At 35.4% G+C, this 26,602-nt stretch overlaps 1 protein-coding gene across 2 annotated transcripts in view; it reads right to left on the reverse strand.

Annotated features, from left to right (window-relative positions):
- The window catches only part of jeb (low-density lipoprotein receptor domain-containing jelly belly protein), a 207,091-nt gene that overhangs the window by 123,924 nt on the left and 56,565 nt on the right, over nt 1-26,602 (reverse strand). Inside the window, exon 2 of one of the 2 annotated variants that reach the window (XM_073990197.1) lies at nt 14,357-14,461. The exons of the other annotated variant lie outside the window; for it this stretch is intronic. Coding sequence (XP_073846298.1) covers nt 14,403-14,461 — 59 coding nt within the window. The 3' untranslated portion in view covers nt 14,357-14,402. Of the gene's footprint in view, nt 1-14,356; nt 14,462-26,602 lie in introns of those variants that run through there. 2 annotated transcript variants of the gene reach the window in all.

A 26,602-nucleotide genomic window follows, 5' to 3' on the forward strand; every position in this document is an offset into this window, starting at 1 on the left:
CCTATGGACCCCGAAAAACAACCTAGAACTGAAGGCCATTAAAAGATATCCGATAGAACAAGATAACTTTTTTTTCTTCTTGTAAACGTTTTCACTGGAATTAAGGGCGGTCACTTAGGTCAACAAATCCAAATGGTGTTTTAAACATATCGTTACTATTTTTACTCTCTACAGGTTGAGTATGACTAATGTCGCAGCTTATACACCATATGGTCCTTGTTAAAAAAGCCATCGAAGTCAGCAGTCTCAGCAGAACCCTTTGTGTAGGAAATAAACCCTCAAAAGATCTCCTATGAAATAGAGAAGAGCCCCTTAGAGGTATTCCAGACAATGATACGCCTCCTTAAGATTTGTAGAAAAGAAATGTTTATTTCGTGGAAGGCTACTACGGAAGATCCAACTTTCCTGCAGTTTTCGTAAGACATATGAGGTCTTGTACGGATTTTCTATGAAATATAGAATACCTCTCTAGACAATGAATAGTCCCCCAGATATGAAACAAAGGAAATCTGTATTTCAAGTTAGTTTTCTACAGCCGATCAGATCTTCCTGGAGTTTTCTGTGAGACATACGAAAACTCTTAAGGGATAGAAAGGCATTGTTTAACTACAAAAAAAAAAACTCATAAAAGCATAAATATTAATTTTAATCTCCATTTGATAGGGTGCGTATAACTATTGTCACTACTTACGCGCTCTATGGTCCCCATGAGAAAATAATATATGCATTCTTATATAAAAAAGACGCCCCATGATCCATCTCAGACTTAGAAAGTTTTGTCTAAAGACGTTCCCTAGACATATTTTATACGATTATGAGGCCTCTCACGATGTATTCTATGGAAGGAATCACCCTCAAAAGATCTTTAAAGGAACCAAAGGGATTTTCATTCCATGGGCGTCTTTTGCAGAAGGGCGGGCTTCTCTAGAATTGTCTGTGGGACATAAGAGGCGTTCTAAGATGGAGAGAACTCTTGTGAACATCTTCCATACAAAATAACACCCTAATATAGGTCTTGTATAGAGTTAAATCACTTCAAAAGTATTGAAATTAAATATAAACCCTTAGACTCACATTTTTACAGGGAGCGTATGATTGCTGTCGCAACGTATGCGCACTATGGAATAAAATAGAATATCATAGCAGAGTCATTTTATACAACAGAGAACTTATCACAGACATTCTATGGAATTGAGTACTCTTTTAAAGTCATCTACAAAATATAGTACTATTCAGGATCCTGTATATGATATCTTAAATCGGTATTTAATCGAAAAAAGTTATAATCAACGAATTAATAATATTATTTTACAAAAAGGTACTCTTTTCTAGAGCATAGTAGACCCTTGAACCATTGGAATAGGACCTACAGTTAGGGACTTCTGTATAATAGGGGGTTGAAAATTTCGTATTGAATAGAAGAAGTTTGCAATCGGATAGGTAACCTGCTCAAGGTCTCTTACAGCACAAAAAAAACCTTAAAAAAATATCTGATTTAGGATGTCCTCCATATAATAGAAGACATCTTCAAAGGTTGCCAAAATGGAAGGTGAAAAGGTCACCTCTTCTGAGGTATAAAATCAAATAAAAATCATTTTAGTAGAATTAGCGACCCTTAGGAAGACAATCTTAGAAAAGAAAATGCCTCAAATAGCGTTTAATGAATTATGAAACTTTTAAACGCTTTATGAGAAGAAGACCTCTTCTAAAAAGTAAAAGACTTTAATGGGCTTCTAATGAGTAGAAGGCTTCTTCTAAAGAATAGAATACCCTAGACAGGCTCTTCCTTGAAAGTATCTTCTTCAGAATATAAGGGAATTCAAGGGCTCTTTTATATTGTGGAAGACCATTGATGGCCTCTACTACAGAAGAGGAGGCCTTTGGATTGCTAATAGAAAGCCATTGAAGGGTTGATCTATAGAATGAGATACCTTTGAAACGCTGTTCTATAGAAAAAAAGATTCTTGAATGGCTCTTCTTTGGAATTTAAGACTATTGAAGGCCTCTGCTACAGATTATAAGACAATTGAAGGGTTCCACTACGGAACATCAAGTTTTAGGAGACCCTCTAAAGACTGGAATAGAAAAATTTTAATAGAATAAGAACAAGACTTCTACATATATGCTCCCACAACATCCCCGACTTCTCTCATACTCAGGAAATGTAAGCCACCAGTGTAATGCTGAGGGGATTTGGCACCGCCGAAAATATTGATGTCCCGGTCAGGGATTGAACCGTAGACCTCCTGAATGCAAAGAGGACGTGCTTACAACTGCACCACGGTAGCTCCCAACGAAACTTCTATAGAAAGAATACCGCTCAAATTGCTAAAGAGGTCTGAACCTCTTCCAGAGCATGGTAGACCTATTTCGAGCTTTTCTCTGGAACAAAAAATCACTGCATATGTATTTTAAAGTCCAAAAATTTTTTCCGATGTCTTCTATAGAATAAATATATTCAAGAATTTTTCTATGAAATAGAAAGCCCCATCTAAAGATCTTTTATACAAAAGAATGGCTTTGAAGAGACTTACATTGATAGTAAGACCCTCCAAGAGGTCTTCAAGAAGATGTAATATCCTTGTATAGATATACTTAGTTTACTCTATTTCTGACTTTTACCTTGTACCTGTTGCGTATGACTACTGTCACAACGTATTCGCCATATGACCCCCTTCAAATAAAACTAAAATTATTTTTTTACAATTTTCCTTTTTATTTCCACTGTGTTGCCACCCTACCTAGCGCGCTCTATTGTCCGTGGCCATTGTCGTTAAATGTACTGAATGAGTACTCAACGCACACGTAAATGTAAAGTAATGACCGACTGACGACCGGGGCTGGCTCAAAACGCGGCAAAACAACAGTCAAATGGTTCGGCATACAATTAGACGACGGTCATCTGTGTGTAGCCCCACAAAGCGACATGGTATACAAATTTCCGCGGTTAACCATTATCAACATTGCCACAATAGCAGCGGGGGCAGATGCAGCAGTAACAACAACAAAAACTGAAACACGGCAATAACAAACGGCCACAAAAATTTAACCAAGGCATTACACCACTTCACTCCAATCGAATACCTCAGAGAGTGAGAATGAGAAAAATATGGCCATAAGTAGGCTCTTGAGGGTGGTGCGGTGGCTGTTTGCTTTGGGAAAGCAGGCACTTGAAACCTTTGTAATTATTTGGAAAAAGCAAACAAAAACTATTAATATAATTTGCATTGGAAAGGTATGACAATTGATATTGATGGTGAGACAGGTAACAACACCCACACAAAGATACACATATTCAAGGTCTTATCTGTTGTTTAGATAAAAAAGTTGTGGCTGTTGTTGTTTAAATTAATTATGAAGGTGTTTTAAGCAGCACAACAATGCTTCCGATTGATACTCAAATTTTCATATTAAAAATGTATTACAAATGTAATTAAATATCAAACATCCTCTCCTCCGGCTTTCCAATATTCCATTCCATCAAATATCCTGCGCTCACACTTAAATGTAATTAGCCATATCCTTCCTCTTCATAGTGAAGTCATTTGTAAACTTATCGTGACAAATTATACCGCGACAATTTAATTCAAGTGCAACGAAGGGGTTTTTGTTCTCTTCTGGCAAAGTGGCGATCTCCTCTCCTAGACAAAAACAATTGTCATTGACATATCCTGTATTTTACTACACTACCAAGAGCAATTGCAATACTATAGACTACAATTTACCATAGTACCTCCTGTCTCGTTCCTACCCTCGCTCTAAAACCTAAGGCTAGTCATTCAGCAAATTCCCATTCATTTAGTCGTCGTTCATTCAGTCATTCATTCATAAATCGTTTTGTAACCACTCAGACATCATCGTTGTTTTTTCTACTTTTGTTGTAAATTAAAACAGAGCGACAGAAAAAAAAACAACAACAAACGGAAGGGAGGCTATCCCCCATTTGTGCCACAAGACGAAACGAATGACATTCAACGTAGGAATACCCTCGTTGTGGAAAATTTGCCGCCATACTTATGTCAGATTTTGCGGAGTAACAGAACAAAGGGCCAGGAACCCTACGAACCCTTGCATATAAATGCGCTGCGAGACAACTTCTGCTCTGAAAAGGACATTTTTAAATTAATAACACTTAATGAAAACACATAATAAGTTGAATGAGAAAGTCAGTTGATGTCAGATGTTGAGGAAAGCAGACGGCACTACAGACATAAGGCACACAAATAGACAAACAAACAACCCAAAGAGACAGACAAACAAACGGATATTTAAATGTTAGAAATTTTCCAAGAGATTTGCAATCTTGAATTTTCCCAAAAAGTTAGCTACGAATGAGAGGGTGGCATGATTGGTAGGCAAAGATATTTGACACTTCTACAGAACATGGGAACTTTAGGACCTCGTAGAGGCCTTCTATAGAATAAAAGGACCTCGTAGAGACCTTCTATACAATAGAAGGATCTCGTAGAGGACTTCTATAGAATAGAAGGACCTCGTAGAGGTCTTCTATAGAATAGAAGGACCTCGTACAGGTCTTCTATAGAATAGAAGGACCTCGTAGAGGTCTTCTATAGAATAGAAGGACTCGTAGAGGTCTTCTGTAGAATCGAAGGACCTCGTAGAGGTCTTCTATAGAATCGAAGGACCTCGTAGAGGTCTTCTATAGAATAGAAGGACCTCGTAGAGGTCTTCTATAGAATAGAAGGACCTCGTAGAGGTCTTCTGTAGAATCGAAGGACCTCGTAGAGGTCTTCTGTAGAATCGAAGGACCTCGTAGAGGTCTTCTGTATAATCGAAGGACCTCGTAGAGGTCTTCTAGAGAATAGAAGGACCTCGTAGAGGTCTTCTTTAGAATAGAAGGACCTCGTAGAGGTCTTCTGTAGAATAGAACGACATCGTAGAGGTCTTCTATAGAAGGACGTCATAGAGGTATTTTATAGAACAGAAGGACCTCGTAGAGGTCTTCTATAGAACAGAAGGACCTCGTAGAGGTATTTTATAGAACAGAAGGACCTCGTAGAGGTCTTCTATAGAACAGAAGGACCTCGTAGAGATCTTCCATAGAACAGAAGGTCCTCGTAGAGGTCTTCTATAGAACAGAAGGGCCTCGTAGAGGTCTTCTATAGAACAGAAGGACTACGTAGAGGTCTTCTATAGAACAGAAGGACCTCGTAGAGGTCTTCTATAGAATAAAAGGACCACGTAGAGGTCTTCTATAGAATAGAAGGACCTCGTAGAGGTCTTCTATAGAATAGAAGGACCTCGTAGAGGTCTTCTATAGAATAAAAGGACCACGTAGAGGTCTTCTATAGAGTAGAAGGACCTCGTAGAGGTCTTCTATAGAATAGAAGGACCTCGTAGAGGTCTTCTATAGAATAGAAGGACTTCGTAGAGGTCTTCTATAGAATAGAAGGACCTCGTAGAGGTCTTCTATAGAATAGAAGGACCTCGTAGAGGTCTTCTATAGAATAGAAGGACCTCGTAGAGGTCTTTTATAGAATAGAAGGACCTCGTAGAGGTCTTCTATAGAAGGACGTCATAGAGGTATTTTATAGAACAGAAGGACCTCGTAGAGGTCTTCTATAGAACAGAAGGACCTCGTAGAGGTCTTCTATAGAATAAAAGGACCACGTAGAGGTCTTCTATAGAGTAGAAGGACCTCGTAGAGGTCTTCTATAGAATAGAAGGACCTCGTAGAGGTCTTCTATAGAATAGAAGGACTTCGTAGAGGTCTTCTATAGAATAGAAGGACCTCGTAGAGGTCTTCTATAGAATAGAAGGACCTCGTAGAGGTCTTCTATAGAAGGACGTCATAGAGGTATTTTATAGAACAGAAGGACCTCGTAGAGGTCTTCTATAGAACAGAAGGACCTCGTAGAGGTATTTTATAGAACAGAAGGACCTCGTAGAGGTCTTCTATAGAACAGAAGGACCTCGTAGAGATCTTCCATAGAACAGAAGGTCCTCGTAGAGGTCTTCTATAGAACAGAAGGGCCTCGTAGAGGTCTTCTATAGAACAGAAGGACCACGTAGAGGTCTTCTATAGAACAGAAGGACCTCGTAGAGGTCTTCTATAGAATAAAAGGACCTCGTAGAGGTCTTCTATATAGCAGAAGAACCTCGTAGAGATCTTCTATAGCATAGAAGGACCCCGTAGTGGTCTTCTATAGCATAGAAGGACCTCGTAAAGGTCTTCTATAGAATAGAAGGACCTCGCAGAGGTCTTCTATAGAAGAGAAGGACCTCGTACAGGTCTTCTATAGAATAGAAGGTCCTCGTAGAGGTCTTCTATAGAATAGAAGGACCTCGTAGAGGTCTTCTATAGAATAGAAGGACCTCGTAGAGGTCTTCTATAGAAGGACGTCATAGAGGTATTTTATAGAACAGAAGGACCTCGTAGAGGTCTTCTATAGAACAGAAGGACCTCGTAGAGGTCTTCTATAGAACAGAAGGACCTCGTAGAGGACTTCTATAGAACAGAAGGACCTCGTAGAGGTCTTCTATAGAACAGAAGGACCTCGTAGAGGTCTTCTATAGAACAGAACGACCTCGTAGAGGTCTTCTATAGAATAGAAGGACCTCGTAGAGGTCTTCTATAGAATAGAAGAACCTCGTAGAGGTCTTCTATTGAATAGAAGGACCTCGTAGAGGTCTTCTATTGAATAGAAGGACCTCGTAGAGGTCTTCTATTGAATAGAAGGACCTCGTAGAGGTCTTCTATAGAATAGAAGGACCTCGTAGATGTCTTCTTTAGAATAGAAGGACCTCGTAGAGGTCTTCTTTAGAATAGAAGGACCTCGTAGAGGTCTTCTATAGAATAGAAGGACCTCGTAGAGGTCTTCTATAGAATAGAAGGACCTCGTACAGGTCTTCTATAGAATAGAAGGACCTCGTAGAGGTCTTCTATAGAATAGAAGGACCTCGTAGAGGTCTTCTATAGAATAGGAGGACCTCGTGGAGGTTGTAAAGACCCCTTCTTTGGACTAGATTACCCATGTAGAGGTCTTCTATGGACTAGAAAAGTCTCGTCGAGGTCTTCTAGGGACTAGACGACACCCGTAGAGGTTTTCAATGAACTAAAGACCCCCGTCGAAGTCGTTAATAAACTAGAAGACCCTTTTAGAGGTCTTCTATGGTCTAGTAGTCCCCCGTAGACGTTTTATATGGACTAGGAGACCCTCGTAGAGGTCTTCTATGCACTATAAGACCCTCGTAGAGGTCATCTTATGAATGGAAGACCCTGGTAAAGGTCTTTAGAAGAAATGCTCTAGAACAAAATTACCTATTGAAAGTCTTCTAAACGAAGTGCACATTTCATTTCGTCTTAACCTCTCCCTAGTAAATGTGGGGAAAACGATTTTCCCGCAGGTTAAATTACAACAACTTTTCATGCTTTTGTTTCATTAAAACCAACAAGAATCTTTTAGAATCTCATTTTGAAAACTCCCCCAATCTTTTTAATATGATTTAACCTTAGGGGCCTGCAACACACACACTTATGTAGTCCCCCTCTAGTGGGTAAACCAACAACAGGCCTACTTAGCGGGCAAAAAAAAACTACACACACTCAAACTCTTCCACACTTATGAGATACTTCTCCAGACATTGAAGACGTGACGAATGTAACCCCAGTGTGTGAAAGTAGCTCTAAAACAGAGTTGTTTTAGAACAGCTAACTCGATACCCCCATATGACGGTGTATTCTGTGTGTGTTCGTGTGTCTGTTTACCGTTGTTAACTGTCAAATGAACGCACAACGAACGAATGATATGTCGTTTGTCTTGAAGCCAGACAATTTAGCAACAACAAAACACCAACCAACACCTCCATCTCTACATTATTGTCATTTGCAACATCACATCATCAGCAGCAGCAAGCGAGTTAAACGAAGCGTAGTCTAGCAGAACACCTAACACAGAAGATACAAAACAAAGCCCACAGTAAGGCATTATTTTCCAATGAAAGAATACAAAACAAAAACAGGGGGAAGTATGTAAAGAAAAGCGGCAGTAAAAAACTTACATGATTAACCTTTTTGTGAAAAAGGAAGAAAAAAGAGGGGTTCAGGCGGTCAGGTAATATGTACGGTGGAGTAAGATCCCCTTTCATACAGTTGCCCAGTAGTAACTCTAGCCTTCGTATGTGTGATGACGAGACGACTGTGGCCCACTTGAGAACAGCAACTTCACCTTTAAAGATACTTCAAATCACACCAAAAACAACAAAAGCAACCTCCCAGCATAAGTTCAGACACGCTTCTACTTATTTTCCCAACACAAATTCCCTCTTTCCCCCCTTTCTAGTTGGCTCCCGTGGCCAGAATGAAAGCATGAAAAAACGGCAACAAATGTGAACTTTATGTTATCCTTGAATGAAACGATGCTTTGGATGGTCCGTGTATTCATGCCGAGGATCATAAGTCAATTCTTGTTTAGCTCCTCGCCGTTGTTGGCGTCTGTGGCTGTAACCCCCCAACCCTTAAATGTAAAAAAAAAATAAAAAACACACAGAAGGGAAGATTCCATGTGCTGTGTTAAAGATAAGTCTGTATTCTGTTTTAGTTTTCTGTCTCCCGGAGACCAAGGACAAAGAGGATGAAATAATAATAACAATAATAACAAGTAAATAAAATGACAAATAGGGAATTACCCTTTTTTGTGTCAGGGTGTGTGTGTGTGCTGTGCAGTGCTGTTTCTGCTTTGTCATTGCTTAGCAAATTGTTGTATTATTATTAAATAAGAAAGCAAAGAAAAGAATGAAACGAGAAATTGATTTAATAAAATGAAAAGAAAGAAAAACAGCAGTAGCAGCAACAACAACAGCTGCAACAACTTTGATAAATGGCTTTGGCAAGCGAAGGGGGGAGGATGGGAGCTATAAAAAGGAAATTACCTTCAAAATGCAAATTATGTAGGAAAACATATAAAAAGAAATGCTAAAAATAACTACTCTTGGAGGATGTTGTTGTTTATAAAGAACATTTTATGGGGAGGATGCTAGGGAAAATAAGTCTGAGGGTCAGGTTCAGGCTAATGGCTTAAAACATGTATACTAAGGAAGATATCTTAACAACAAACGGAAAACTCTTTTGGTGGAGATTTAGAAGGTATATTTTCTACTTTTTGGGAAGATAATCAAAGCAATATATACATAGAAATATAATAATATTTAAAAATATCATTTGAAGTACTGTCATCGTTTTTGTGAAGAAATTAAAAAATATAAACATATAAAGATATTTTAAAACTCCACTATAATTCATTATTATTTTAATATGCCGCCCAAAACTATGCTCACATATTTATCTTCTAGACAACTCGTCCAATGTTTTAGATAAAATTCAAATAAAGATGGCCTTTCTTAACTAAGGATACATATGCAAAATATAGATGACGTTATACTTTATTTTTGCAATCTATAGACGACCAGACGAAAGTGGATGGCATTTCTAAAGTCGGTTTGATGAAGGAAATCTTTAAATACAATTTAATAGAGGGATTATTATGGACAATATGGTAAGGAGATCCTTTACATACGAGCCTATAAAGATCTAAAGGCAATATTATAGATCAGTAGTGCGATTCTCTAACTCATTTTTTGAGCTACCGACAAGTGTCGGTAAAATTAAAATGCGGTAATTACCGATTTCGGTAAGTTAGCGACGATAGCAGGAGTGTTGTCAACTTTATTTAAACTTTTCATTCATAATTTTGCGTTTTAGTTTTACAGATTTTTGTCGGTAACTCAAAAAATGAGTTAGAAAATCGCACTACAGGTTTCTACAGACAAACGAGTATAATTCGTTATTTAAATATTCTGGCCAAAAGTATGCTCACAAATTTGTCTTTCAACATAACCCGACCTCTAGATAAAATTCAAATATAGATGGCATTAGAAAATAGTATCTAACTATGTTTGCAATCCATAGACGACCAGACGAATGGGAGAGGGAGCCTATATTCAAGGTCTGAAGGGGAATGGGGTCAGAACGGTCTGAAGAAGGAGGTTTTCAAAAACAATTCCATAAATGGAGTAGATTACTACTTCGATATGGCAGAATCCTTATAGACGAATATAGCCAAAAAGTCGGTATTCTTAATCGAGTTTTCACAGAAAAGGAATAACTACAAAATGGAGCTAAAGAAAATGTTATAGCAGTGAAAATTCTCTACCAGACTGCCCTTTATGATGTTTTTGTAGGTTTTACCATTTGTGAGAAACAGAAACAGAGAATTTTCAAGGCTACAAAATTTTCCGTAGGCCCATTCCGATAGGACTTGCGAAAACCTAAAATAAATCTAAAAATGTGAACTTTGACCGCGATTTATTTAAAAATGCCTCCAGCGATTTATTCTTTTTTTTTTGGATTTTTCTCATATGTGAACATGGCTGTTTCAGATTCCGCAAAAACTTCCCAGGTGTAAGCGGTTTTCATATAAAGTTAGTTAAGGCGCACCGTACACGACATTGTTTGATAAGAAGGCGATACAGTCAGAGCATTGTTCCAATTTGAACTTCTATATCTCAAAAACGGTATTTTGAACACTGAACACTGTAATTTCAGAATCCGCAAAAACTTCCCAGGTGTAAGCACCTTCCATTTAAAGCTGGTTCAAGAGCACCGTGTATATACGGGTCGATAAAAAAGTATCTGTGCACGATCAGGTGAAGTAAGCCTGTAAAGAAGCACTTACGAAGGTAGTTTTTTTTTCTTATTTCTTATTATTTATATATTCCGCCTAAAAATATGCTCATATATTTTTTTCTCAGACCAGTCGTTAATTGTCATACTAAAAATTGAACTGTATATGGCATTACGGAAGTTTCCCAATACTATTTGGTAAATGGCGGATCACACACGAAATGGCAGGCAAAGCCAATACAGTTAACGAGAGGATAGCTGGCATTATAAATCGAATTTCAACAGCCACAGTCATGTTGAATATCTATATAGTCGGAAGAAGTGATTTTCTACATAAAGGAAATGTCTGCATATCATCTAGTTGAGAAAGCTTCTATAGATGTGTCCATGGAGGAAGTTTTATTTTCTAAATACACTGATGAAGGTAGTTTCTTTTCTTAGTATTTATATAATGCGCCCAAAAATATGCTCATTTTTTCTGGACAGCTCATTCATTGCGGTACTAAAAATTGAACTATAGATGGCATTACTGAAATTTTCCAAAAAAAATGTGATAAATGACGCATTACACAGGAAATGGCAGGGAGAGCCGCTACAGACGAGTTAATGAAAGGAGCCTATATAGATGCTATTATAAATCGTGTTCAACATGCTGAATTTCTATACACTGTCGGAAGTAGACAATCTAGCAAAGAAAGCCTATATAAATGCTACCATGGAGGAAGTCTTATTTTCTAAATTATTTTTATTTATATATTGCACCGAAAGTCATGCTCATCAATAATTATTCTCCGACAACTCGTTCAATACAGTACTATAAATAATCTTGACAACTCGTTCAATACGGTACTATAAATTGAACTTTAAATGGCGTTATAATATGGTAACCGAATCGAAATTGTGCATATTTCAATTCTAATTGTATCAAAATGATTTCCATCACATTCCTGTTTAAATAAAAATTTTTGAAGTTCATGAACAAACAGACGAGTGGAAGCGAGTCTCTACAAGCGATCTGTTAAAAAAAAGTCTCCAAAGAAAATGTCATAAATAGTGTACAGTAGTTTTCACTTAGCTGCATTAGTTTTAGCTGCGTTTTGGCGTTACCTGCACAATTTCATTTTTCTTGCATAGAACGAATATGCTATTTTTATAAAATTTATTTAAGATAACTACATATTTGACTTACGTGCACAAAAATGTCTGCAATTTTTCAATGTTCAGGTAAGCGAAAACTACTGTACTACTGACGTGATAACATTTAAATCGATGTAATAAAGGGTGGTATTACAAATAGAATTTCAATAGACAAAGGAGTCCCGATAGACATGTTGAATTTCTATAGACAGACGGACAGATAATGATATTATCTATAGGCCAGTTGGTAAAGAGATATAAAGGAAGATTTTACACAGCGGAAAGTGAAGAGAACCTCTATTGATGACCCGATGAAGGAAATCTTTTATAGGAGATCTGACAACGAGTTCCTAAAGACAAAGGGAAAGAACTGACGAAGAGAGTCTCTATAGACACTGATGGATGGACGAAAGTAGACGAGCTAGTTAAAGACAAATCTATACACGATCAGCAGGTGAACGTAGCGTTTACAGGTAATATAGTAAAGAAAAACTATTTTGACGAGCTTGCGTAAAGAGTCTCTAAAGACTAGCTGATGAATGTAGTCTCCACTGATTAACTGGTAAAGATTCCTTTTTTAGACGAACTTTTATTATATCTGCATAGCACCAGAGCCACTATTGACGATATATGAAATTATTCTCGTTTCCATAAACCCCAACATTCATTCATCCCAATATTCTGCCATTTGTTTTTAGATCCTTTGGCTTGTGCTTAAGTGAAATAACTCACAATATTTTAAATATTAACACACCAGAGAAAGACTTGTTTTTATTCAAAAAGAATATGTTTGACCCTCAAGGTTATTGATTATTTTTACAAAATATTTTCCATAATGATGAGATTTTTTAGAACACCACAAAACTATTCGAATGGGAGAAGTTCCATGAAGATCGCATGGCTTTTTCTATAGACCAACTGTACAGTACAATGTGACAAATATAGTACAGTGTCACTTTATAGAGTCTTTTAAAAGTTTCAATGCGAATGTCATATTTACATCGAATTCAAATTTGTTATTGGGAGAATGAGTAGTTGTGTGAGAAAAATTAAAATATGTGCATACTTTTAGGCACCTTAGGTATAACAAAATATTTAAATAGCCGAAAAACGGGATTAACCATTTTGACTAAAATGAGTTTGTTATTAATTTTCTCGTTTAGAGTTAAGCTTGATGATCGGAAATTTTTTGCAAGTGAAAAAGGAAAGCCAAGGAGTCGAACCCACACAGTCACCAAATCACGTAGCCTGGTTTCGCTGTTAGTTGAGCAGCTCTTCAGACGTATCGAGAACTTTTCGTTTTTCAAATGCAAATGTGTTTTTATACATTAACGGATATTTGGCCGTTGAAATGTATTTCTTCATGACAAACGCTCTTTTGCGCTGCCTTTGAAGTTATGAGTTTTGGCTTTGAACGCTAACACGCCGTGACAACATGATTTTGTTTGTTCTTTCATAAATATTTCTTCAAATCTCCAATATTTGAAGCTTACCTTTTTCGTACAGTCGTACAAAATGTTTCGTTTCCTATAAAGACAGACAATAAAAATAATTGAAAAAAAAAACAATGTTACTGATGGGTCATGAATGCCTTTTATCGCAGCCCAGACTGAAAATATCATAATATTGAGGTGATGATCTTTGCTATGTTTATTGTTAACATTACCTCCAGTAGGTGTCGTTCCAAATATTGAGGTGAGGATCTTTGCTATGTTTATTGTTTACGTTACCTCCAGTAGGTGTCGTTCCAAAACAACCACACGATGCAGTTTTTTAAGTCAATTTCTTGTCACGAAATATATTTCATAGCAATTTGTTTTGTTCTCTTATTTAATATTTAAATAAAAAAGGTCGTCGTCCTAAAATCTCTCTCTTGGAAAAAGAAGAAACGAAATGCGCAATTTTTTTAATTCTACCGATGATATAATAATGAAATATTTCAATGTATAGTTGTAGGAATCTTTGTTAAATTTATTGTTAACATTTCCTTCAGTAGATGTCGCTCCTAACCACTCACTCGATACATTTGTACCTTCCTACTAACTGTCTGTGTGTACAGTATTGGCAAGACTATAGCATAGTTACAAACCATTTTTACAAATACATTCATACTTTTTTCTATACATATTCAAAAATTTATAAATGTATTTGTGAAAAAGGTTTGTATTTTTGCTTTTGTCTTGCCAGTACTGGCATTTGTAAACGCAGGGTAATAAACAATTTTTTAGAGAAAATCATGTTTTAATAATATATTAAAGGAACGAGTATTTGAGTATTTTGAAAAAATAATCCTAAAAAAATCAAATCATCCTAAAAAAACCAAATAACTCACTTCAGACAAGAAAGTACCGAGATTTTTTTTAATTCTGTTGAAGCTTTAAAACTGATATTCATTCAGTATGTCGTAATTTAATATTTTTCTTATATGTGGTAAGGATCTTCGCTAGATTTGTTGTTTTAATTTTCTCCAAGAGATGGCGTTTCTGAACACTTGTATTTTTAGTGTTTTTTCGTATAAATTTCTTAACCATTTACATTTTTCCTTCAGGAGAAAGCTTTACTTCATCAAAGTCCCTGGAAGTTTTTAGTTTTACTTTTCTGTAATTTATAAGGTTTCAATAACTTACTTATTTAAATATGTATACATAATTACTGATGCTGTCGGTTGAATGGGAGACTTACCTAAAAATAGAAAAAAAGAAAAAAAAAATATATTAAAATTTTATTAATAACAAATATATTTTTACTTAATGTTAGTCCATATTTACATAAGGCGATTTTCCTTGCGGCACTTTTCAGTTTGTAGGTGAGAGAAGGTGTTGAGAGGCAAAGGGTTACCAAATGCCTCACCCCTCTGTCCTTCATACTGACAATTGCAGCAAGAAAAATTGCCTAATGTAAATATGGACTTACTTTATACATTATTAGGGTGGGAAGTTGCATTTATTTGCTTTATTGGTCGAATCATACGAATATGAGTTACATTAATATGTCTTTATCAACAAAGCAATAAAGTGTTATTAATTTTCAAATCGTTCATATTGCAAAAATTCGACAAATGAAAGAGATTTTCTTAAATAACTAGAACCCCTTTCATACATTACACATTTGTTGAGCAAATAAGATACAATTAAAAATGTTATGTCCTTAAATTTTAAATTATCTATTCTTTGTTGCTTGGGATTAAATCCAAATTGTAGCTATTTTCTTTGTAATAAATTAATTCTAGTTAATTTAAGTTACTCCTTGAAGAAATCCTATCATATCTCTTTCATTTAATTAAGAATTGCAAAACTTTCCATATCGCGTATCGTCGCATCAATAGCAGCCACCGTGCGACATTTCAATTTCAAGGTTTGGGTGACAGTAACTTGTTGGCAGACATAGACTTCTTGACTATATGGTGGTATGTAGTACCTAAGAAGGTCGAAAATTTCGCATAGCTACAGATACAGATTGAAAACTTCCTAAAGGTATTTTACAAGTAGATGATCTCATACAGGACTTTGATAAGTAGGGGGTTTTGAATAGAGAACTTCCTTACAAACTCCTATAGGGATTTCATAAATAGAAGACGTTCTTAAAGTCCAGACACCAGTAATTAGGTATTTTAAACTACTTTACTATTCCTCCCATATGTGGGCTCATTGATTTCAATGACAATCTATAGATGGCGCAGAAATTTGTAGCATAAAGTGTGGATGGCTATAATACCATATAGTGGTTATAATATCAATAATAAATTTTGCAATATAATGTACTTTTACATGTTTATTTGCCAAGAATGCTGCCATATCTCGGTCCTTCTTCCAGTAATGACTCTACCCCTGTTAAAATAAATTTATTTAAAATTCCCTTTCGCTGCTAACTCTAATTCACGCATTTTACTACTAAATCAACGCGTACAATGTCCTTGAACTACAACATTTAGCTTTGGAGGCATTTTTTCTGCTCTCATTTACTTTGATATTTGTCTATTATTATTTTTGTTTGATGTCCTTGTTTCAAGTTGGCGTCGAGGTTTTGCCTATTGTCTAAAAGAGGGAGTGTGGAGGGTAGAAAAAAGTTTTTTTTTTTTTTTTTTTTTGTTCAACAATGAAACTAAACATAGAAATTATCAGCACGTTCATTCCCTCAACCATTGGAACAATGAATCTTTCATTCATTGCTTGTTTTGCGTTTGCTTTTTTTCTATTGTCAACCAAGTGAGAATTGTGGGCATTTTCATTTCTCACTCACACCAGGAGGAGATGTTCGGGGAGTTAGAAAACAAATACTTTAGCTTACAAATAATGAACAGCAATAAAGCAGTACAAACAGTAAAGCCTCCCCTCCCCTCCAACAGAAGAAAACAAACAAGCAAACAAATAAAATAATTTATATTTTTTTTCTACGAAGAGGCAATGTAACCAAAACAACAACAGCGGAAAAAATTCTAATAACAATAATGGCAGCAATAATTCACAGATGAAAATAACAGACACGCATTACCATGCTCTCGTCGTATGCAAGGAATAATTTTTGTTTTAATGTTTATCTATACCCCACAAGCGTTCACTCATATACCACAAAAAAATAGAATATTTCATCAAATCAGTAAAAACAAAAATATTGACTCTAGCCTGAGGCAAGGCAGTGAGAAAATTTGCCACGCCTGTGGTTCATATAAAACGGAAATTAAAAACCTCATTGCCACGAACTGTAAGGCCTAATCTGTGTAAAGCTAAAAAATCATTGCCTACCTTAGGGCTTTATGTAAATATTCAACATTATTATTTAAAGTTATTCATTGTTATTGTTGCTCCCTTTTACAGTTGTTGTTATTATTGTGTTTTGTTGTTGATTGCTTAAATATTATGGTTGCTGTTGTTTGTGTTGCCAATAACATCATTCATAATGAAATCTTAAAAGAAATCTTTGTTTTTTTTTGTTTTTTCCCCCGGCATACTAATGATGCCCCCGGGAGATTCACCAAAATTATTCCATAAACAAATAATTTCACAACTCCGTAGAGATTAATGTGTCAAATTCAAGTCATTCAGTTATTTTAAAACTGGATTAATGTTCCCTTAAATCTACAATGACCTGCTGTAGGGCCATCAATGAGACAACGAAGTAAACGATGGCAATTTTTTCTAACAAGTAATGACCTTTAAATAATTTTGATAACGTCGTTAAAAATAACTCGAAGTTAGAAATGCCTAAAATGTGCTATGAAATATGTCAAGTGCCTAAAAGGAATTCTAGTGTTATTTTGGCTCTGAGTTCATGATAAATCAAATAACTACTCAGTCACTCATCACTAGACAGCGGAATTTTATGCAACCCCTATTTTTGGTCCGATTTACGTAAAATTTTGGGACTGGGCATATTTTTGGCTTCTGATTACATTGCAATCGAAACATATGACATATGCAAAATTATGCAATATGCATACACTTTTGAAATTTGCAAAATTTATGCATTTTACATATTTTCTTATGCAACAAATATTTCAATAATAGGTACAAAAATGTTTGTGCGTAAAATGTTTCTGTTTAAAATTCTCCTCCGACAAATCAATAAAATAGAGAAATGTATTACTACAGCCACAATCTTCAAAATGCCGAAAATCGGGAGGTATCGTTCTATGGGAGCTATATGATGGCATGAACCTAAACCGAAAAATTTTAGGTGGAAAGTTTTTTACCCCCAAGGAAGACCTTATACCAAATTTCAGCCATTTCAGAGGGATATTGAGGGCACAACCTTCAAAATACCAGAAATATATATATACCGACAAATTTCAGGTGGAAAGTTTTATACGCTCAACGAAGACAAAATGCGAAATTTCAGTCATTTCAGTGGGATATTGAGGCCACAACCTTCAAAATACCGAAAATCGGGAGGTACCATTCTATGGGGGCTATATGAAGACGCGGACCTATGCCGACAAATTTCAGGTGGAATGTTTATACCCCCAACGAAGACTAAATACCAATTTTCAGTCATTTCGGTGGGATATTGAGACTACTTTCAAAATACCGAATATCGGTAGGTACCGTTCTATGGGGGCTATATGAAGTCGTAACGAAGACTAAATACCAAATATTAGCCATTTCTGTGGGATATTTAGACCACAAATCCTTGAATATATGTTTGCATATGGTTATGCATATGCTCATTTTATGCAGATATGTAAAAATATGTCAAAATATGCACGATATGCAAAATAGGCAAAAAATTTTGGGCTTAATTCGTTTTATTATACCCTCAGCATTTATGCTAACGAGGGTATATACACTTTCATACGGGCAAAATGTGCCTCATCGAAATAACGGTTTTAGACCCCAACTATGTTTGGACGAAATGTGTTTCAGACAATTTGGAGTCGATTTAGCAATGTCCGTCCGTCTGTCTGATTGGCTGGAGCGCACGATAACTCTCGAACGGATGAACCGATTCGGTCCAAAATTTGGCTTTCGTAATATTTTGTCCAAACTTAGTTAAAATTCGAAGATGGGTTATATCGGTCCACTCCTTCCGGTACCTCCCCCACAAAAGTTCGAAAATGTTTGGAAAATTTGTGCGCACGATAACTCTTGAAGGGAGTAACCGATGTGATCCATACTTTGCACATCGTGAAATTTCTACCAGACTTAGATAAGGTTCCAATAAGGACTCAATCGGTCCACTTCTTCGGGTACCTCCCACACAAAATTTCGGAAAAGTTCAGTTTAGGACCTGCTCTCAAATCGCTTTGATTTTTGTTGTAGCAACTTGTATTCACTGCCTCAATTACGACAGTAAAGGTTTTTTCAGAGGCAAGTCCATACATCCTGAGAAATTAACCTGAAATATAAAAAACCCCTATGACACCGTTTTTAGTGGTTGGAGCGCAAGATATCTCTCGAACGGATCTGCCAATTCGGTCCAAAATGTGGCTTTCGTAATATTTAGCGCAAACTTAGCTTAAGTTCGAAGATAAGCCATACCGGTCCACTCCTTCAGGTACCTTCCCCACAAAAGTTCAAAAATGTTCGAAAAATTGTACGCACGATTTGTTATTTGGTGCAAAGAAATTGCGAATAAAAACAATGGCGGTGCTTCAAACGACATTTATAAGATCGTCACAGAAGACGAATCTTGGATCTATATTTAGGAGTCCGAAAAAACAGGATTCAATCGTTTAAGTCTTCGAAAGCGAGCCAAATCCAACGAAAGTTGTTCATGTAAGAAGCACTTCGAAGCAAATGGTCGCCTGTTTCTTCGGCAAAAATGACCGTGTGGCGACTATACGTCTAGAGAAATGTAGGACGCTTAATTCTGAGTGTTACATTACAATTTGTTTGCCTGAAGTCTCCTGAGGAATTCAAAAAAACGAACAAGAGAAGACGAATCGTTCTGCATCATGACAATGCGAGCTCTCACACATCGATTCAAACCAGCGCCTGTTTGACCGTACAAAACGTGGAATTGATGGGTCATGCGCCGTACAGCCCTGACTGGGGATCCAATGACTTCATTTGATTCCAGCACATCAAGAAAAAAGGCGATTTCAACGATTTTCGTTGCCAGAAGAAGCTGTAAAAACGTTCAAAAACCATGTTTTGAAGGTGTCTCAATCAGGCCACTGTAAACAACCCGACACATGGTCGTATCTCAAACTGTGCTGAGTACGCTTAGGCTAAAAACTTTCCAAACTTTCCACAAAATGTCAACTGACTGGCGATACTGAGTGTTGTCTAGACCAGAAGGTTTTCGGGTGACCCTCGTATTTTAAGGTAATTACAACTTAATTATCAAATTTTATTTACTTTTTGTTTTGTTGATTTTTTGTGTTTTTGCTCTGATTACCTTGTCATTCAAGTGAAAAATAAACACAAACAAAAAACACAGAAGAGTTGGAAGACATTCAACAATTTTATTTAAGTGTTTTTTTATTTGATTAATAGATTGGTTTTTTTCTTGTTGTAAAAGTTTGTAACAATTTCTATGGAACAGTGCATATTCAAGGCTATTTAACGGATATTTAAGTGGCAGGCATTCTCTGCGAACAACTGACTGACTTCTAAATTAGAAAGCTACGATCTTGAAATTTCGCACAGCGGCCGCCCATTTTGAGACGATACGAAATATGACAGTCTTTTTTATATCCGTTCCAAAATGACAAGTCACATAGAAAAATATCGGCGATATTGCACTGACGCCATCTATATTTCATGTAATAAACTAAACTTTACAATTGTATGCTTTTCGAAGCATATCATTAGGCTTAATTTTGAAAGTCTATTGGGGTCTAAGAAAGTTAACAAATTATACTTCAGTGTTATTACGTAAAACTGAAATCTAGATGGGGACGCGGAACCAAGCAAAGTGGACCTAACCTATTGATATCAATTTACAAATAAATTATGAGAAGAACTGCATACTTCAGTGTTATTAAGTAAAACTGATATCTGGATGGGGACGCGGAACCAAGCAAAGGGGACCAATCCTATTGATATCAATTTACAAATAAATTATGAGAAGAATTGCAATTTTTTAGGGAGATTCTCTATTTGTAGACGATGTTTGCCATGACTTCTATTTTTCTGTCTGTGGAATACATTAAGGAGGCCATCTATATAAAGTACCTTAAGTAAGTCTTCTATTTTTAGAAGAGCATTAGGAGGTGTTCTATCGAAAAAAGGCCTTACATAGTCGCTATATATATAGAAAACCTTTAGGAGGAATTTTCTCTATTTGTAGAATACTCTTGGAAGGTCTTCTATCCATAGAATACCTTCAGAAGGAATTCGATCTATAGGAGATCTTTTGAAGATCTTCTATCCCTATAACACCATTATGTGGTCTTCCGTCTGTAGAAGACCTTTAAGAGATATTCTATCTGTTGAAGACCACTTAGCAGGGTTTCTAATTGTAGGACCCCATAAGGTATTCTATATGTAGAAGATCTTTAGAAGATGTTCTATCTGTTGAAGACCTTAAGCAGGTCTTCTATCTGCAGGGCACTTTTAGAAGGCCTTCTATTTTTAGAAGACTTTTAGGAGATGTTCTATCTGTAGAAAACCTTTAGGAGGAGAATATATTCTATGTATAGAAGGATATATTCTATGTATAGAAGACCCTTGGGAAGTCTTCTCTTCACAGAAGACCTCTACGAAGAAGACCTCGTGGGAAGTCTTCTCTTCACAGAAGAACTCTACGAAATCGTATACCTGTATAAGGCCTTTAGGAGGTATTTTATTTGTGGAAGACCTATATTAGACCTCTTATTTGTATAAGACCTTTAAGAGATTGCTTATCTGTAGAAAAGCTAGAAAATGTCGTCTATCTTTGTAAGTCTTCTTTCAATAAATTAACTTCAGGAGGTCGTCTTTTTATTGCAGACTTTAATGACCTGTATCTCTAAGACGATACAAATTCAAATTCGTGCGAAGTACTACCAAACTCTTATTGTTGCAGGAGGTATTGTGAAACAGGCCATAAGAATCTGTACATGATCTTCAATCTGTACATCATTTTTAAGAGATATTCTACCTGTAAGGTCTTCTACCTGTAGAAAGTCTTTATGAGGTATTTTAACTGTAGAAGATCTTTAGGAGATGGAAAATCCATCTACATTTTTTAGGATGACTCTTTTTAAAAGGCTGTCGTTAATCTTATTTTTCAACTAAATTTTATTTTATTTGCTTTGAAGTATAACCAAAAATATTCCTTTCCCACTTCTCCCTTAGCACTGTGTCTAATAAAATAAATGTCACTCAGACTGTCAAATAAATGATATATTTATTGAAAAATTTACTCAACTGGCAAATGATTGGTGCGTTTTTTTTGCGGACAAAGACTCGTCACAACAATTTAGGCCAAAAGAAAAAAAACAAACACCAGACATGGAAAATAAATAAAAAACAATTTCCAAAAACAAGAGAAGCTCAAAAAGAAATATTGTAGGTCGTTTCTAAATCTATGTCCAGCCTGTAGTATTTTTCTCCACGTCCTCTATGGAGCACTAAAGAAACCTATTTTATTAATTTACTCCCCTGGCAGTTTCACACAAAAATGTCCGGAAATTTTACTAGAATTGGGAGGAGAAGAGGAGGTTGCTGTGTGATTGCTTACAGCATGCAGACAGCCTTAAAGGTGACATGGCTGACAAGCTGGCTAGGTGTGCATTAACATTTACAATTCCGTTTGATTTGTTGTGTTGCTTAGTTTAGTGTGTGTGTGTGTGTGCGAGTCTGTTATTCTTTTTCTTTGAAATGTTGTCCTTTCATTTTCATTTTTCTTCAATCTACTACATGGATGTGGGACCCTGGACCCCCCTAGGGTAATATATGTTTTATACACTAACCATATACATACATATATCAAAATACGTACATATGTACATACATATGTATGTAAGATTGAATGGTTGGCTAGCTAGTGGTATGATTAGACGTATGTTTACCTATGTGAATGGCTGTCGTTAATCCTAATTTAATTGCAAATAAAATGTCACGGCGATGTATCCTATTTCGGATTAAACATTGACGTATGATGTTTTTTTTTTGTTCTTCAGTCTTGGTGCCCAACAGTAAATTGAAGTTTTTTTCTCCCCAACACACATCTGTCAGTTACAATAAGGAGAGAGAAAAAACCTTTGCCATCATCATTCAAACATTACAGAAATGTCACATAGAATGTAAAAGAAAAAAAATATAAAAGCAACAACTGTAAATCAAACGAACCCCAGCACCATAAACTGCTGCTGCCCACCCACACACATAGATAAACAATTAAAGGATACATTTTCAAGCTAAGACCATAAATTATCCTCTTGTATCAACAAATACACCCAATGCAACATTACTTCATTATCTGTGTAACAAATAAATAACATTTGTTATTTTTTTCTCGGCTATCTTCATTAGCTTAGGATTTTGGTTAAACAAGAGTGTTAATTTGTATTGTGGTCATAATAAAACAAGGGAAGTAAATAGCAAGAAAATTAGGAAAAGTTGTGTATACTTTTAGGCTGTCTATACAAATATTGCCCAAAATTAAATAACTCTACTGAATGCTCTATTAGAAAAGGTCAAAGTGTCAAGACAAAGCAGTCATGGGAGTGATCTAACTCGTGGTATTGAAAAGACATCTTCTAAAATTAAAAATGTCATCGAATAAAATACCAATATTTATTAAAACAGTAAAATTTTGATTTTTTTAAACATTAAAAAAACGTTTAAAAAATCCAATCCTTAACTGTTTTTTATAAATATTTTTATTTTATTCGTAATAATAAATATTGGTATTTATTTATATAAATATTGGTATTTATTTATAAAACAGTTATAGTTTGAATTAGTATTGTGGTATTAAAGAGACAATTTTGAAAATTCTTTCATGAACAAATTAAATTATGATATTGATTAAATCTTAAAACGCCATCTACACTTCATACGTAACTCTAAAAATGGACATGTAAACACACAAATACAAGCACAAATACAATTCTCCTAAGGGGGAATATATAAATATAAAAAATAGCTATTTTGATCTCCGAGTGAGATTTAAAACAGCTTAAGACTTAGGAAGGGAAGGGAACAATATAGATTAACTTCTTTCAAAAAGAAGAAGATGCGTGTCTGTACTGTATTATATACGGATCGTACACCTGAACCTAGTAGATTAATTAGTACTTATGTATAGAGAGAAAATTAAAAAAAAATATCGAGAATAATTAAATAAATACAAACAAAAAATTATATATTGTATTAAACCATACAACGCCATCTCCACTTCAAGTGTGATTCGCATAGTGGACTCATTGACATATCGACGCCTCCAAACAATAGTATGATAAGTCGACTTAGCATGTTTTCAAGTTCTTTACATTTTTATATTTAACGTCCTTTAACTTAAATTCTGTCAAATTTTGGTAATAATCGGACAATCCGAACAGAAGTTATAAACAAATATTTACTTAGCATAGTACTGAAGGTCAAAGAAATTTCCAAACTTTTAGAGCTTGTCCTGCAAAACTCACTGTTCAGAATTAGCAAACTATTATTTGGAGGTGTCGAACGTCCTTTAACTTAAATTCTGTCAAATTTTGGTAATGATCGGTCAATCCGAACAGAAGTTATAAACAAATATTGATTTAGCATAGTACTGAAGCTCAAAAAAATTTCCACACTTTGAGAGCTTCTCCTGCAAAACTCACTTTTTAGACTTAGCATACTATTATTTGGAGGTGTCGATATAAAACAAGATGACAAGCATACCTTCAAAGGGAATATTTAAATATAAATATAAGTATACCAAAATTGTAGTGAAAATAGGCTCTCGAATGCGATTTAAAGTGGATAAAAGTCTCAGAAGAACAGAAGTGAGAATAGCTTCTTAGAAAAGATATAAAATGCTCAATTTTGAAGACCAAAACTAAGGATTTAGGTGACAAATACCTGACTTTTATATAAATATATAAGGTAAGCTAATGGATGACTAGCTGTCAGAAATCGAAAAGTACGAGAATGTTCTTGTTTTTGCGCCGGGAAATTTAAGTTAATGCGGTGTAGTTGTGCTAAACCATATAAAGCCATCTACACTTCAAATTTAACTCCATTAGTGGACATATTGATATACAAAAGCAAGGTGGCAAGCATACGTTTGGAGGAAATATTTATATATAAATATTATTTAAATATAAATATATATTTTGTCAGGACTGAAAATCATCAGGCTTTATTTTGAAAGTATATTGGGGTCTAAGAAAGTTAACAAATTATACTTCAGTGTTATTAAGTAAAACTGATATCTGGATGGGGACGCGAAACCAAGCAAAGTGGACCAATCCTTTTGACATCAATTTACAAATAAATTATGAGAATAAATGCAATTTTTTTAGGGAGATCCGATATTTGTAGACGACGTTTGTGATGACTTCTATTTTTCTGTCTGTGGAATACATTAAGGAGGCCATCTATATAAAATACCTTAAGTAAGTCTTCAATTTTAGAAGAGCATTAGGAGGTGGTCTTTCGAAAAATGATCTTACATAGGCGTATATATAGAAAACCTTTAGGAGGCATTTTCTCTATTTGCAGATCTACAAATGAAATTTAAAGTGACTAACAAGTATAAAGGGAATTAAAAATAGTTTCTTACCAAAGACAATTGGAAGACCAAAACTAAGAATTTAGGTGAAGGTATCTGACTTGCATATTAATATATATAAGTGGAAGCAATTGCATGACTAACTGGCAGAACGAAGTAGATGAAAGCAAGAAGGTCGCAATGATATTTCGCAGGAAAATTAATATTATATCAGGGCAATTGAAGTTCGTGTAGTGTAGTAGTCTAGTGTAACTATATCCGGATTTTTATTAGATAATTCTTTCACGGCAATTATCACCTTGTTGGCGACAGGGGATGTTTAGAGTTGAGTGATGCTCATATGTCTCACCTTTCTCTCGAAGAAGGAAAATTGTCCAGTGTATTTCAAAATTATTTATCTGACCTTTCTTCAAAAAGTTGGTAATTTTGTAGAAGACTAGGATATAATAATGAAGACAAGGTGATCTGTTCTAGAGGAGTCAAGAAAGACTTCTTATAGAAGACTAGGGGGACTTCTTAGAAAAAAATTATGCTGTTGAATTCTCAAAGAAGACTAATTGTTCCATGCAATATATAGAAGTCTCAGGGGTCTATCAAAAATCTCATTGTTGCAGGCTAGACTAATACATTCATATAATTCTATAATCATCTTCAGAAGAAATTTATCATGGTCTCCTAGAAATCAACATTTAACTGTCTACTACGAGAAGTCCACAAGAACCATTATAAAAAAAAAACCATGATGGAAAGTGAACTCAAGGTCTTTCTGTTTATATGGCAACGAAGTTTTCTTATCTTACAGAAAACCTCGAAATTGGCTTCTTTAATAATATCCCATAATACCTTGGTATTTTCTATTTTATAGCAGACGATCTCAAGGTATTTCTGTTCGTATGACAAGGAAGTGTTTTCCTTTTAAATAAAATCCCATGAAACCTTGGTATTTTCTATTTTATAGCAGATGACCACAAGGTTTTTCTGTTCGTATAAGAAGGAAGTGTTTTTCTGACCATAGGATTAAAAAACATTATTTTGTCTTCTCCTTAAGAAGACTTCGTAAAATTAAGGCCTTCAGGAGGTCTTCTGTTTTAGCTATAAAGTGAAAGGTCGCCAGGTGAAAGAAGATTTGTATGGGTGGACTAAGGAAGGGCTTTCGGATACCTTATATATACATATATACAAACATCTTAAGAAAGGGATGTTCAGGAGGATTATTAATCCAAAGGAGAGTTTTAGATGATGTTTTTTCTCGAGAAGATCTTTATCCTTAGTGAACGTTCGATAGAATATTTTTTCAGAAACCTCTGTCTACCTAAGAGATAATTTATCTTAAAAATTACCTTCACAAGGTCTTCTATCTAATCTACAGGAGACCTTTAGGGGACTTCTTTAACGAGACCTATATATAACCCATTACCCGTACTGAACCTATGGAAGGCCTTTTTTACTGACAGAAGGCCTTTAAGAAATATTATATATATTTTTAATGGGCCTTCAGAAGGTGTGTAATCTACAGGGGATATGTAGGAGGTCTTCTGTCTATAGAAGACCTTAAGTATATCAACAGACTTCGATCTAAACTTCTTATTAAAGAATCTTAAAGAGTAAAAGGGTGGCGTGGAGGCCTTCTATACCTTTAGAAAGTTAGTTATCCCTCTGAAGAAGTCTTTAAGACACCATTTTGTGGACATTCATATGGTAGACCTTAAGGAGGACTCCTATAAAGCAGATCTTTGGGAA

The sequence above is a fragment of the Musca autumnalis genome, unplaced genomic scaffold (assembly GCF_047663935.1).
Source record: "Musca autumnalis isolate F117 unplaced genomic scaffold, ASM4766393v1 scaffold_5, whole genome shotgun sequence".
Taxonomy (NCBI): domain Eukaryota; kingdom Metazoa; phylum Arthropoda; class Insecta; order Diptera; family Muscidae; genus Musca; species Musca autumnalis.